At 37.6% G+C, this 12270-nt stretch overlaps 1 protein-coding gene across 1 annotated transcript; it reads left to right on the forward strand.

Moving 5' to 3' along the window:
- The first annotated feature begins 1211 nt into the window (after positions 1–1211).
- On the forward strand, positions 1212–11131 carry LOC109069990 (peroxisome proliferator-activated receptor gamma coactivator-related protein 1-like). Its single transcript, XM_042768760.1, is given in 13 exon segments — positions 1212–1367; positions 3205–3342; positions 3451–3603; positions 3732–3797; positions 4289–6188; positions 7265–7325; positions 7599–7666; positions 8397–9036; positions 9141–9344; positions 9674–9749; positions 9843–9964; positions 10050–10201; positions 10617–11131. Coding segments are annotated over 13 exon segments (3762 nt in total). The 5' UTR covers positions 1212–1286; the 3' UTR covers positions 10718–11131.
- Positions 11132–12270: the final 1139 nt, after the last annotated feature.

The raw sequence follows: 12270 nt of genomic DNA on the forward strand, positions 1-12270 counted from the left end.
TGGTGAGAACATAAATAGATATTTTTCTACTTTTGGAGCTGTGGTGTGCCAACTTTCATCTTCCTTTTTGTAACATAAAAACAGTGGAACTTTAAAAGAGTGACAAGAACAAAACACATTTTGTTCAGTTAATAGTTCAACGTCACTGAAGAGGAAGGCTCTAAAGGCAAACCAAGATTTAATGTCGCCTTCTAGTGGCTAACAGCAAAAAATGTGGAGCCCGCTGCATTTTTACCTCGACAATATATATGTATAAACAGAAACGACAGAAAAAAACACAGCAACAACAATAATATTATTAATAATAATAATAACTAATTTTTCATTTCCTTTAACCTTTAAATATTTACATCTATAAATAAAGTGTTTAGCTAATAGAACATGTAGGTTGACTGTAAATATGGAGCATGTGGCATATTCCAAAGTAATACTGATAAAATCATTGTAAAGTAGACTATTCTTACATAACTGACCAAACTGCTTCACAAAAATCTGTGTATGGAAGAGCTCACAATAACGCAGGCTGAGGACATCTGCTGGCCAAAGCTCTGTCACTGCAAAGAGACAAAAATGCGGTGTACAGTAATTTGTGATTTTTGCAGAATATGCAGCATATATTGTTTACAGTAATTTGTGATTTTTGCATATTATGGCCAACAACATATATATAACCTATATATATATGTATGTATATATATATATATATATATATATATATATATATATATATATATATATATATATATATAATATTATAGTTTGTTTTTAAGGAAGCATGTCTTCTAATGCAATGTTTTATTTTATTATTTTTTTTAATTAAAAGTCTATGTATGGTTCTATATTTTATAGTCTTTATAAAATGGATACATGAGGTTAATTGTGATCGGTCAAAGTATCCCAACATGTTGCAGATATTTTAATTTATCTTTTAATGTGTATTTCTTCCCTGTTTGATAACCCGCAAAAGCAATTTGACACTGGTTCAAAAGGTCCCACATTTTCCCAATATACCGAGTAAACATTGTGTTCAGAATAAAACATAACACATCAAATACACTGATTCAAACCACACTTCTCCATACTGAACAAACTGATGATAATTAACAAACAAGATAAGAAAAAAGTTGTACTAAAGTTACAACGAAATGCGCGCGCTTGGTCCGATGACGCATCCTGGGGGCGGGGCTAAACTCGTTTAGTTGCCGGGAACGCGAAAAGCACGTGGTTTGCCGCCGGCTGCTGCGCCGCGGTTGATTCACGTTTTTCCACGCAAGTCCAGTTGTAAGATGGCGGCGCGGTGGGGAACAGGCGAGGAGATGTTAAAAGCCTGTAATACTCAAATGTTCTCACCGGTGGATCTTGACGAGGTAAGGATCTTGGTGCTTATTTATTGCCTCGCCAAATGAAATTGTTGACATGTATCACTGTGTCAACTAGCCGAGGCAAATATGCGCTAATGTGCAGGACTTTGTGACACGTGGATGGTGATGGTGAGATAGCTTCTGCAGTTCTTCCTCAACACCTGTGCGTTTATTTAAGAAATGGTCGCAGCAAAATAAACATTTATCACTTTCCAGGTGTTGTTAGGTTTCTTGCTTATCCATACTGAAGGCTCATGTCAAGGTATGAATGCACAAGTCTGGTCCTGTTAGATGATGTTGCCATGCTTCTGCATTCTTATGAACTTAGTGGTATAACTACATATATTAATTTCACTCTCTCTTTAAAAAAAGTACAGTTTTTCATTGTGTAAGCCATAAACGCATTGTTTTGGGTTTTAATATGGTGATGAATAATCTGTAACCAGGAATGGTTTGCTTTCTGCATGTGCCAGATCTAAAAAAGAAGGCTATTTTATTTAATGCGTATGTATTTAGTCATTATTTATTAGTGACTCCCTAAAACAGATATTCCTTTATTGATCAGATAAGGCTTTCTTGTTGTTTGTTACATATTCGAGTGACTCACCCCCACGTGGTTCAGTCTTATTCAGAATGAAACTAGCATTTGTATTCGTGCATGATCGTACATTTTACTTTAAACATTTAACTCAGAAACTGTAACGTTAGTTAATTATCTTAGTACATTAGGCCTGATAAACTTAATGACAGATGAAGATCGGTATTTAAATAGATGTCATCTGTCACTTATATTATTTTTTCAGTGTTAGCATTTTTACTTATAATTTCTGCTCTGTTTGGTTGCATTTATCATCTTTTAATTTCGTATTTGGCACTGTCGTGACTGAATCAAAGTTAGCCCCGTGTGGTTCACTGCGGTTTGAGTTGATTCGCTGTCAGCACGTGGTGCAGGTGTGAGCGGCTCAGTCGCACCGTGGGCCGTCTGTGTTTACTGACTGCAGCCTTTCGTTCAGCCGCTGTTTAAGGTTTTCAAACTATTATATTATAAAACTGGCCTGATGATTTAATCTTGATCGCTTTAAAGAAAATAACATGCAGGATTTGTGGTAGCAAGGCGTGTTTTGAACTGTGCCGGTATTGGCTTTGCCCAGTAATGCACTGCGGCAGGATGACGTGATGTGCGCAACACGTGGTTGTGACTTCCAATGAACGCATTCATCAACTTAATACATTTAGCATTTCTCGTATTTAACACCATTTCAGATTTAGGCCTGTTATAATTTGCTAGATTTTTAATTTTTGGTTTTTTCGTGTTTTAAGTGCTTAGTGTGTTTTTTTTTTCTTGAGAAATATGAAAAAAAATTCCTACAAAGAAAATTGAGTATCAACAACATTTTACTAGAGTTCTGTTAATAAATGATTCAGTGAGATATATAAACACCAAAGCTGACCATAACATCAGCTGCTGTAGGACAGGCCAGCAATTACAAGCCTTAAAGACAAAGCACATTGTTTGCAGTTGTGCAATGTCCTTTTTTTTTTTTTTTTTTTTTTAAATATGGCAACATGAACTTGTTTACAGCCTCACCTAATGGATACGCCATCTCGTAGTGATTTATGGTTTTTGATGCATACAAAATTCTGAAAGTATTAATCTAAAATGTTAATACTGGGTCAAATATTAAAGTCTACATGAAATAAAAATGGACAGTTTTTAAAATAGACAATCAAGTCCTGCTCTAATTTTTTTTTCTTGTTTGAAAAGTTGTTTCTCTAAGATTTACATCACAATAGAGAAGAAAAGACAGTCACGATGTCTAACCTGTTTTTCCTTCTCTTGCAGGTGGAGATGCTTCAGGAAAGCTTCAATGCCGGCTGTCTGGAGTATCCTGGACTTAGCAATGGAGATGCTCTGGAGGCTTTACAAGGCTGCCTGGATCCTTCTATTTTGTCCATTTTTGAGGACAGCCCCACTGGAGGAGTAAATAAAGGCTTTTATAAACTGTTAACAGAAGACTTGTTTCAACGTTTGTTGAATGTCACTTGTTTTGATGTCACTCAGCGATGGCATTTGTTTCCTCTGTTTCAGGTTAAGAGTAATATTGATGAGGAAAGTGAAGCGACGCTGCTCACAGCTCTCACTGAAATACTTGACAATGTTGATGATGAAAACTTGTCCCCTTTTGACACTCTGCCTGATTCAGAGCTGTTCTCGGGGCAGAAGGGTCAGGAACACTCACCGGTGAGTCTTCAGCTGCTCTTCGCCTGTCTAAGCATGTCAGGAATGCATTGGTTGTTTATTCTTTTCATTTTGTAGAATAGAACAGCTCAGTGAATTTTCAAATATCAATTTTCTTTTTTCCACTCTAGCTGAGAAAGTTCATCACACGGTCTCCTCCAGAGTCACTGATTCACACAAGACAGTTTCCTGGGAAGGTATTTAAGTTCTTAAATCTTTTATCTATTTTTGGTATACAACTAAATACAATGTATCATTAGATTTGATTTTTAATTAAGTTTAGATGGCAGCATGACTAGTTTTAACTAGGGCTGCACAATTTTTGTCAATATTATTAATGTCAATATTTTATACTTATTAAAGAAAATTTATTTTGTTAAATATGATCTATTATGATGTTTTACTGTAAAATAAAATAGTGGAATATAAGAAAATGACAGCAAAATACAGTGATTGATATTTATGGCTTAATTTCATCATTTTCAAATGCTGAACAATCTTGTAATTTGGTGAAAAAACTCACAGGAAAATAAAGATTATTTCATTGACAGCAGCCAGCTTTTAAGTACTTCTCATTACAAGTTTGTGAAAATGGTTGCCACGTGTTGTGTTCCCACGTGCATGAGCAGCCAAAACTTCCTTCAGTTCCTAACTTGAAATGTAAGACATGTTATGTTTTGTTTTATAGAGTCTCCCACGAATGCAGAGAGCATCCCAGCAGAACAGTGAAGGAGAAGAGGAGGAGGATGGAGACGCTACTTTTTCAGCCCCCGTAGCTAATATTGATTTGTCATCACTGGATGAATTTGAATGGTGCCTTCCTGTGTCCTTAGAGCAGGATGGAGAGAGTATGCCGGTTACTCTCAGCGATTTAGTAAAACACATGCACCCTTACTGCATGACATTATGTGTGGAAGGAGAAGAGGGACTAGAGCATCTTCTGCCTGAGAGGGGCCTTGTGCTAGAAGTGGTTGATCAAGGAGAGCATGGAGAGCCCATCCTGGCCATCCCAGATCTCAGCATCCCTCTTTCTCACACAGACTCCGCAGAAGGTGAACAAAGAGTACCGGAGAATAGCATAGACAAGCCAGAACCAAAGCCTGAAGATAGTGCAGAAAAAGTCCCAACTCCATCTGAAGTATCTTTCGTGGAGGAGGAGAAAGAGGGTGTCAAGGTACGTAAAGGGAAAAAGAAACACAAACTACCTGAAGCCCCTCTGGTTGAACAGAGAGTTTTGAGAAGCTCAAGAGTAAAAGAGAAGCAACAGAAGAAATGCCAGGAAGAACAAAAAAAGAAAAAGGTGACTTTCTCACCTGTGCTCTCATCGGCAGAGCTCGAAAAAACTAAACTTGATCGTCCAACAGACTTGATGACCCTTAAACCACAGTTTGAGAAGGAGCATATCACAACCCCTCAAGCTGATGCAGAAGTCACTGCCTCGCAGCCAGAGGACAAACCTCTTGAAAAGTCTGTGGAGCAAGAACCACCCTCAAAACTAGAGCCTGTTAGCGAACAGCCTGCTGCTTGTCAGCGTAATGAAACTAAGCCCAAACCTCTCAGTTTACAGCAGTATCGTCTCCTCCGCCAGCAAAAGAAACCAGATCCGGTGGACAAATCGGAGGATTACAGCACTAAATGGCCCAAGTTGCCTGAACCACCCAAGGAGCTTCCCCCAATACCCTGCCTGCCAGACCCCAACCCCAGAGATCCACGTAAAACCATGCATACTCCTGTTAAAAAAGACCTTGCACCTGAAATCATGCCGGCATGGCACCCGAGAGGCCCCGCTGCTCCCCCAACACCTGAAGCCTTGCTCACCCCGCCGGCTTCACTGATGGCTTCCTCTAAGAAACCTGCGACTTCTAAACCAACCCCTCAACCTTCTGATACATCTAAAAGTTCACCCCAATCAGTCCACCCCTCACCCCAGAAACAACCTGCTCCCATCGGCATGCCACAAAACACTATTCATACTGAGACCTCTGCCCCCATCAGACATGTGGCTGAGGTGCCTCCTGAAAGGACTGTTTCACTTCCAGTGTCTACTACATCTGGAGGCTCTCAAGGTCTCGATGCACAGAGTCATAAGGAATATTTACATGGGAACCCCAATGCTGCTCCATCCAAAGCTCCCTCAAGGCCTCAAATGATCACTACACAAGTTCAAAACACAAACTCCAGCCCTCATAAACCCAGTGCTGCTGTGCCTGCAAAGAGAGAGTCCGAGCAGGTTGTTTTGGCCCCTGTGTCTGATCAAGCCAAAAACACCCTGCCAACTAATTCTAAAAAGCAGACCTCACGGTCACAGCCTCATATTGCACCAATAGCCGCTCAGCCGTTTTTCTCGGCTCAAGTTCAGGCCAGAGTTGTTGAACTGGCAGAGCAGATGAGGATGGCTTCCTCTGAGATCCCCAAACCAAAGAACACCACAGTTGAGCTGATTGAGTCCTTCACAAGTGAAATTGGTGAGCATTTTTCACATGTTGTTAGGTAATAATTTCTGTGGATTGGTTTATAACAAACTTTTTTTTTTGGTATTGAAGCTGCTGATCTTACAAGCCTCCTGGAGCAGTTTGAGGAGTCTCAGTGTAAGTGATATTATCGCTGAGCTCTTTTTCTTACTCTGAAAGTATTTGTTTACCAATGAGGGTTGTTAAAATCATGCTATAAGTCAAGCGGACTATGTGAAGGATGTTAATGCTGAGCACAGCAGAGCTTTCTTTGGAAACGAGTGCCCTCTTAGTGAACACGTACACCCATACTGCCATCTTTAGAAGGCAGACCATACATTTGTAAGCAACTAGGCCACACTAACAATTTGAGCTTGGAAAAAGTTGTCATTCCTTGGACGAAAGAATTAGTTTCCATGTTGCCAGGGTCAAACACAAATACAGAGTTCACAATTAAACATGACTCAGTGGTTAGATTTAAACATAACACAAAACCATGGTCATCTTATCTTGAAGTAATACGTGTTTGGTTCAAATCAAGTAAAGTTGCGTTTCCTTTTCCTAGTGCAATTCTGTGTTGAACCTGAATGGTTACTGTTTTATCATTTTACAAACAAATGCACAAGTCACACAGAAGTATATAATTACAAAAGTAATGCAGATCGAATGTATTTTTGGTCATCCAGGGGGAATCTGTGTGATCAGGGGTGTTGCTTGAACTCAAACAATTCCCTCCACTGATTTTGCTCATTTTCAAGTTAGTCATGTGAATTTGCTGTGAAAGTGATGTCCGAATGATTTTGCTTTTATACAAAGCTACGCTATTAATAATAGACAGTTTTGGCTTATATCACACACAAGAATGAAGAATTGGGTCTGTTCCTTTAAGAGATTGTGTGGCTTCAAAAACAGCTGATATGTGTTCATGCTCATTGAACTGCTGGAATTCTGCCCTGTTAACAAAACCATTTGGTGGACATGCGGGGGCTAAAAACTGATGGTGCACCCAATTAAACGAGCTTTTATCTTTAGTCGGGTTTTTTTCTTTTGTTGGATGTTTATGAGAATCATTTTTGTTGAGTATCAGGCTAAAAACTGATTTTTGGCCGAGTTATGCTAGATTTTTTATTTTCTGATTGTTTCAGTTATTTTGAGGGTCTGTCCCATCTTAGCCTCCTGTATTTGGTCATTCACAACACTACTTTTTCTTTCAGCCAAAGAAGAGCAGAGTGTACCGGAGGTCTGTGGTAGAGCAGCTGCTGTAGGAAACTCCAGGTGAGTATCATGAGGCGGAGTGATGGAGTTACCCTACAGCCCTTGCGCTGCTCTCGCACCAAACTCGATGTTTGTGTGTGTGGCCCTAGGCCACTTTTCACCAAGACCTACCAAAACAAATGAAGTCCCTTATCATGGCTTCAGAATGTGAAGGTGGATGGAGACTAACATAAGCATAGCTTGTGTTAGTCTGAGAGATGTTTTAACAACATCAGTAATTCAGGGCTTTTGGCATTGTTGCCACTGCTGATTGTATTTATTTATATTTTTCAGTTATGAGCAGCAGGTGGAGACTAAGGCCGTGGAGAAAACCCGCAACCATGACCTGGCAAGCACTGCAGGTAAGGTGTCTTTATTGTGTCTGCATTGGTTTGTTTTTAAATAAATGAATGTTTTGTGTGTATAAGATGTTTATTTTGTTTCCTCAAAACTAGATGGTACTTTTTTTGGATTAAATATCACTTAAACACATACACTATTGTTCAAAAGTTTGGCATCTGTAATATTTTAAAAATGTTTTTGAAAATTCTTATGTATTTTATATTAACTTTTCTTTTAATTTATTTTCAAAGTCATTCCTCCAGTCTTCAGTGTCACGCAATCCTTCAGAAAAAAATGTAATCTGCTGATTTGGTGTTCAAAAAACCTTTTTTTTATTATTTTTTTTATATATATATTTCAAAGTCATTCCTCCAGTCTTCAGTGTCACGCAATATATATATATATATATATATATATATATATATATATAACTGTTCAAAACAGTAGTGCTGCTTAATATTTTTGTGGAAACCATGATACATTTTATTTTTGAGGATTATTTAATGAATAGAAAGTAAAAAAAACAGCATTTATTTTGCTCTGCCCAAACATTTGAACGTAGTGTACATGTAGCTGGTTCATTTAAAATAAATGGCACATGGTTTGACTTATTATATAATGCAAACAAATTTCATACATTTAAATCAAATACATTTTGGGGTCACTGTATATCAAAATGTATTTTTTTTTTTTTTTTTTTATCATTTCTTTGAATAAAAGTAATCTCCATTCAATTGACTTTACCCATAGGTCTTACACCTCCTGCCACACCCCCACACCAGATGTGGAAGCCTATTGCGCCAGTTTCACTTCTGGGGAAAACCAAGAAGTCAGAGGTCCTTAAACCAACTCCTAACAAGGCCATTCAGATAGAGGCGAGACCGCTACCTTCAAATAAGCTGCACAGCAAGCCTCAGACCCCTGATGGACTGATTGAGAGATTTATCCTTTGTCCATTGCTACTGCCTCCACGACTACTGCCTAAAGAAAAATGTAAAATTTAAGTTTGAAGTTGGTGGTATGTCAAACTACAGCCTAGAGTTTTGATTTATAATGTTGAGCTGCCGCCCAACAAGCCAACCCAGAACAGCAAAGCTACATCAACTACTTCAGTTACAGAAGGAGCCCAGAGAAATCTCAGTCAACATTCTGCAGATAGGAGCTGTACATTAAATAGCTCTGCCTTGGTGACTCCGGATGCCTCTCCAAACAGGCCTGACTCTGAAAGCTCTTTACTGGATGAAGCTAAATGCAACCACTCTGAGCATTCCTTCAGGCAGCACCAGCAGGACAGAGGCCGCTCGAAACGAAGATACAGAGCCCAATCCTCTAGTAGCTTAGAATCCAGCTCCGAGTCTTCCTCCAGATCACGTTCACCACCTAGGAAAAGGTCAGTTTCGATGTGGTTATAAACATTTATAATAATTCTAAAGGAATGTTGAAAGCACATCAATCTAGAGGATGTTGGTCAATGTGTATTTTTACATTTTACAGATACAGGTCTCGTCACTCAAGCAGCAGATCCAGTTCATCATCTCGGTCTCGTTCACGATCCAGCTCCAGGTCATTTTCCCCGCCCCGCCGGCGACAGTATTCATATTCAAGTTCACGCTCTGGATCCTGGAGCCGCAGCCGCTCTCGATCCAGATCCCGCTCCTCTGATTCTCTTGGACATCGGCGTTGGAAAAGTCATAGAAGGTGAGAACTGGCATCATTTGTTTGTGTTAATTTAGTAAAGATGCTTTATAGTTTTTAATGCTTTGTATTCAAATTTATTTTCCATTTTCTTTTTAATTTTAAAGTTTTAATAGATTTTTTTTTGTTCTTTTCTTTTTTTAGTTAATACTTCGTTAAAACTAAATTAAACTGAGAACTGTTACTTTTGCAACTTGCTGAAATAGTTTACTACTTTTTTTATTATTATTTTTTTTTTTAGATATTGTGTATTTTATTTCAAGTAACATGTTTTTTATGGTTTTGTTTTAGTTAACTATAATAACCCTGATATGTTTTGACTTTATTGTTAGCCCTAATCAGAGGACTGCTTACCGGCATTCACAAAATTGCAACGAGGATACAAAAAGACACAAGGAGAGAGCCATTGTAAGTATTTTAATCAAGAAATATATGTCTTTTAGATTTTTCTCAGAGGCACCTTGGTGATCGCTAACGTATCAATTGAAATGTGTTCTGTAGGAGGAGCGGAGAGTTGTTTATGTCGGACGAATTCGTGGAAGCATGACTCGTAAAGAGCTGAAGGAACGCTTCTCATTATTCGGAGAGATTGAGGAGTGCACTGTGCACTTTAGAGAAAATGGGTATGGCTTCTTTAAAATTTATTTATTTGGTATGTTATTGTTTACACAAAAAAAAAGAATATTGCTAACACTCGTGTTATTTCAGGGACAACTACGGCTTTGTTACATACTACAATAAGAAGGATGCGTTTGATGCCATTGAGAGTGGAAGCAAGCTGAGGGAGCAGAATGAGCTTCCATTTGACCTGTGCTTTGGAGGCAGGAGGCAGTTCTGCAAGACCAGTTATGCTGATCTTGGTAAGCGTAGCATCATGTATTGTTTATTTTTCTCAGTCAGTTTAAAGTAGTAATGTGCTGGTAAATATTGTTTTCTGAAACACAAACTGAAATTAAATTTTCATTTACCTGGAACAGAAAAAAAAATGAGATTTATATTTGCATCTGATGAAACACAAACAAAGTAAATTTTCATTTACCTGGAACAGAAAAAAAACAGCCTCTCCATTCCTGATTCAGATTTTACATATTCTAGCATCATTTTTGTTCACATTCAAGTGCATCAAGACTGCGGACATATTTGCATACAAACAAAGTAAATTTTCATTTACCTGGAACAGAAAAAAAAATGAGATTTATATTTGCATTTTACAGTTTTCAAAAACGTTCCTGTTAAAGCCTCCAGATGCTACAGTGTCTTTATGATCTCTTTCAGATTCAAACCGGGAGTACAATCCACAGCCTACAAAAGGCAAATTTGATGCAATAGACTTCGACACTTTACTCAAGCAGGCTCAGAGGAACCTGAAAAGGTAACGATTAATCAAGCCACAGGAAAGAAGACCGATTACCTCTGAGCAACATGCTGCCCCACACTTCCAGTGTTGCCTATCAATTACTGTTTTTGGTTGTTTTTGTTTGTTTTTCTCTTTGTCTTTTTGTTTGTTTCTGCAAGTTTACACCTTCTATTGAAGTGATGATTTGTAAGAAAAATCGAAGTGCTTAAAAAAAAAAAAAAAAGATAATGAAATATAATAAAATTGTGGAATGAAATAATAGAATTTTTTAAAAGGATTAAATTTATTTAAATGTTTAATCTGAATTGCTGAATGTTGGATACATTTTAAAATGAATTGAATGCAAACATTATGTTGGGGTAAACAGGTTTATAATGCTGAATTTTTCAACCTTAATAAACCTTGTGGTGTTGTGTCTCTTTTGAGAGTAAAAGTGTGTGTCATTCTCTGTGCAACAGTCACGTATTATTTGTGTCAATGTCGCCCAAATAAGCAACATATTGACTAGTGTAGAAATAAATGGGGTTCTCATTTTACAGAAAAATTTTAATTTAAGTGAACTGCATGTCATGGGTCAGTTTCTAATGAGTTTGAATGTGCAGTGCTTTCCAGCTGGTGTTAGGCTACATGAGAATATGGTGTATGCTGATTGTAAGGTCACCAAATTTAACTGAACTTGAGCAGTTCTGCAAAGAGTGGGCAAATACTGCAAACTGAACAATGTGCAAAGTTAGTAGAGACATTTCCCAACAGACTAAAGGCTGTAAATAAAACAAAAGGTGGTTTAACAAAATAGATTTTTTAAATAATAAAAAAATAAACATCTTTAAATACTTTTCTTTTCAGAAAGTAAACTTTATCTTCACTTTGCGTTTTTAACAATAAACGCATGACATTTGATCGATTTAGCAGTTAAATAGAGACGAGGCAGATTTTCTTGCATCACACCACAGGTAAAAGCATTTTACACTTTCTTTTTTTTAAAACTGCTGTGATGCAATAAAATAAATCATTTCCTGCTTTTTCTCTGTTTAACTAGTCTTCAAATAATTAAATGTCTCGCGTCACGTATAATTAAATTTATGGCTAATTATTCAGGAAAAGGCTTTCTCAGATTATTATGTTTTTATACAGTCTATGATTATTATGCGTTGAAATCTCGAAGTTAGCGCTGAAGCAATGGAGCAAACCATCACGATACACAGAGGGGTGACATTTCACACGCGAGAGGCCAGTGGCCGCTGAAAGTGATAATTAAACATACCCTAGCTGAACTATTTTATCCTAAATTATATCATTGCGATTTCTATATTGTAATGTCTTTGTCATTGTACTATTTTATTCATAACCACGCTTTAAGCTGCACAGAGACTGTAGACGTAAGAGATGTGAATCTCAATTCTCTTCCGGTTTCACAGAATACGTTACGATATCGTCAGTGTCTCTTATTTTGCTCCGCAGCACAACAGAGCTCATTTTCACTAATACATTTACATGTATATTTATATAAAACGTATCCAAAATCATTAGAGGACGAACTGAGTGTACTGGCGTCCATCCACCGTTCTCATT

This window comes from Cyprinus carpio, chromosome A13 (genome assembly GCF_018340385.1).
Source record: "Cyprinus carpio isolate SPL01 chromosome A13, ASM1834038v1, whole genome shotgun sequence".
NCBI classification, from domain to species: domain Eukaryota; kingdom Metazoa; phylum Chordata; class Actinopteri; order Cypriniformes; family Cyprinidae; genus Cyprinus; species Cyprinus carpio.